This window comes from Rhea americana, unplaced genomic scaffold (assembly GCF_003343005.1).
Source record: "Rhea americana isolate MKP2758 unplaced genomic scaffold, rheAme1 scaffold_215, whole genome shotgun sequence".
Taxonomy (NCBI): domain Eukaryota; kingdom Metazoa; phylum Chordata; class Aves; order Rheiformes; family Rheidae; genus Rhea; species Rhea americana.
In genome coordinates this window covers 1,309,995-1,311,521 of record NW_028186305.1, presented here as the reverse complement: position 1 = coordinate 1,311,521, position 1,527 = coordinate 1,309,995, and the positions used below count along the sequence as shown (strand labels likewise).

The 1,527-nt window shown below is 71.4% G+C and overlaps 1 protein-coding gene across 2 annotated transcripts in view; it reads left to right on the top strand.

The window, feature by feature from the left end:
• LOC146595837 (CYFIP-related Rac1 interactor A-like) overlaps positions 1-1,527 on the top strand; it is a 4,417-nt gene that overhangs the window by 2,220 nt on the left and 670 nt on the right. For both annotated transcript variants that reach the window (XM_085305120.1, XM_085305121.1), the window contains 7 exons: positions 31-152; positions 232-337; positions 448-584; positions 666-860; positions 930-1,009; positions 1,088-1,214; positions 1,456-1,527. In XM_085305120.1, coding sequence (XP_085161246.1) covers positions 31-152; positions 232-337; positions 448-584; positions 666-860; positions 930-1,009; positions 1,088-1,214; positions 1,456-1,527 — 839 coding nt within the window. The remainder of the gene's footprint in view (positions 1-30; positions 153-231; positions 338-447; positions 585-665; positions 861-929; positions 1,010-1,087; positions 1,215-1,455) is intronic.

The following is a 1,527-nucleotide window of genomic DNA, read 5'->3' as shown; positions in this document are numbered from 1 at the left end:
GGTTTCTCTCCCTGGGGCGCCGCGCCGCAGATGCGCAGCCGACGGAGGCCGAGACGGCGGTGTGGAACCAGGTGAACGCCGTGCTGGAGGAGGCACAGGCCGTCCTGGCCGAGCTGCGGTCGTACGCGGGCGCCGGGCAGGAGATCCGCGAGGTGGGTGCAGCCCCGGCGGGCGCCCGCGCTCCGGGCCGCGGCCCCGCGGGGCCGACCGCCGGCGCTCTCCGCCCCGCAGGCCATCCAGAACGCCGGCGACGCGCGGCTGCAGGAGAAGGCCTGGAACGCCGTGTGTCCCCTCGTGGCCAAGCTGAAGCGCTTCTACGAGTTCTCCCTGCGGCTGGGTGAGCCGCCCTCGCCCCCCGCGCCGCCCCCTGCCTCGGGCTGCCCCCGGCGGGAAGCCGCACCCCGGGCGGGACGAGGACCCAGCCGTGCTTCCCCCCCCCCTCGCCAGAAAACGCCCTGCGGAGCCTGCTGGAGGCCCTGACCAGCCCCCCGTACGCCCCGACGCAGCACCTCGAGCGCGAGCAAGCCTTGGCCAAGCAGTTCGCCGAGATCCTCCACTTCACCCTCAGCTTCGACGAGCTCAAGGTGCCTCCCGGGGCCGGCGGGGTCCCTCGCCGTGCCCGCGAGGCCGGCCCCGGCGGCTAACGGGGGGGCATCCCCGCGCAGATGACCAACCCCGCCATCCAGAACGACTTCAGCTACTACAGGAGAACCATCAGCCGCAACCGCCTCAACAACCCGCAGCTGGAGGCGGAGAGCGAGGTGAACAACGAGATGGCCAACAGGATGTCGCTCTTCTACGCCGAGGCCACCCCCATGCTCAAGACGCTCAGCAACGCCACCACCAAGTTCGTCTCGGAGGTGAGCGGGGCCGGGCGCGGGGCCGGGCGCCCGGAGGGGAGACGCCACCTCGGACCTCTCCCGTTCCAGAACAAGACGCTCCCGATCGAGGACACGACCGACTGCCTCAGCACCATGGCCTGCGTGTGCCGGGTGATGCTGGAGACGCCGTGAGTAGCCCGCGCCGCGCGCGCGCCCGCGGGAAAGCGCCGTCGCCGGGCCTCACCTCGACCCTCTCCCGGCGGCAGGGAGTACCGGAGCCGCTTCACCAACACCGAGACCCTCCTCTTCTGCATGCGCGTCATGGTCGGCGTCATCATCCTCTACGACCACGTCCACCCCGTGGGCGCCTTCGCGAAGACCTCCAAGATTGACGTGAGCGAGCGCCGGGGCGCCGTGCCGTAGGGGGGGATCCGAGCCATCCCGGATGTCTCCCACGGAGACGTCTCCTTCTGAGCCCACCCGGAGGGGAATTTCCCTTCCCTTGGGCAGGGAGGAGGAGGACGGAGCTGGCTGGGACGCGACGGGGAGGAGGAAGGCCGGGGAGGAGGGTGCCGGCCCTTCCGCGGGGGCCCTTCCCCGCGCGGGCGCTCACCCGGCTTCTCCGCACCGGCAGATGAAAGGATGCATCAAAGTCCTGAAAGACCAACCTTCAAACAGCACCGAGGGGCTGCTGAACGCGCTGAGG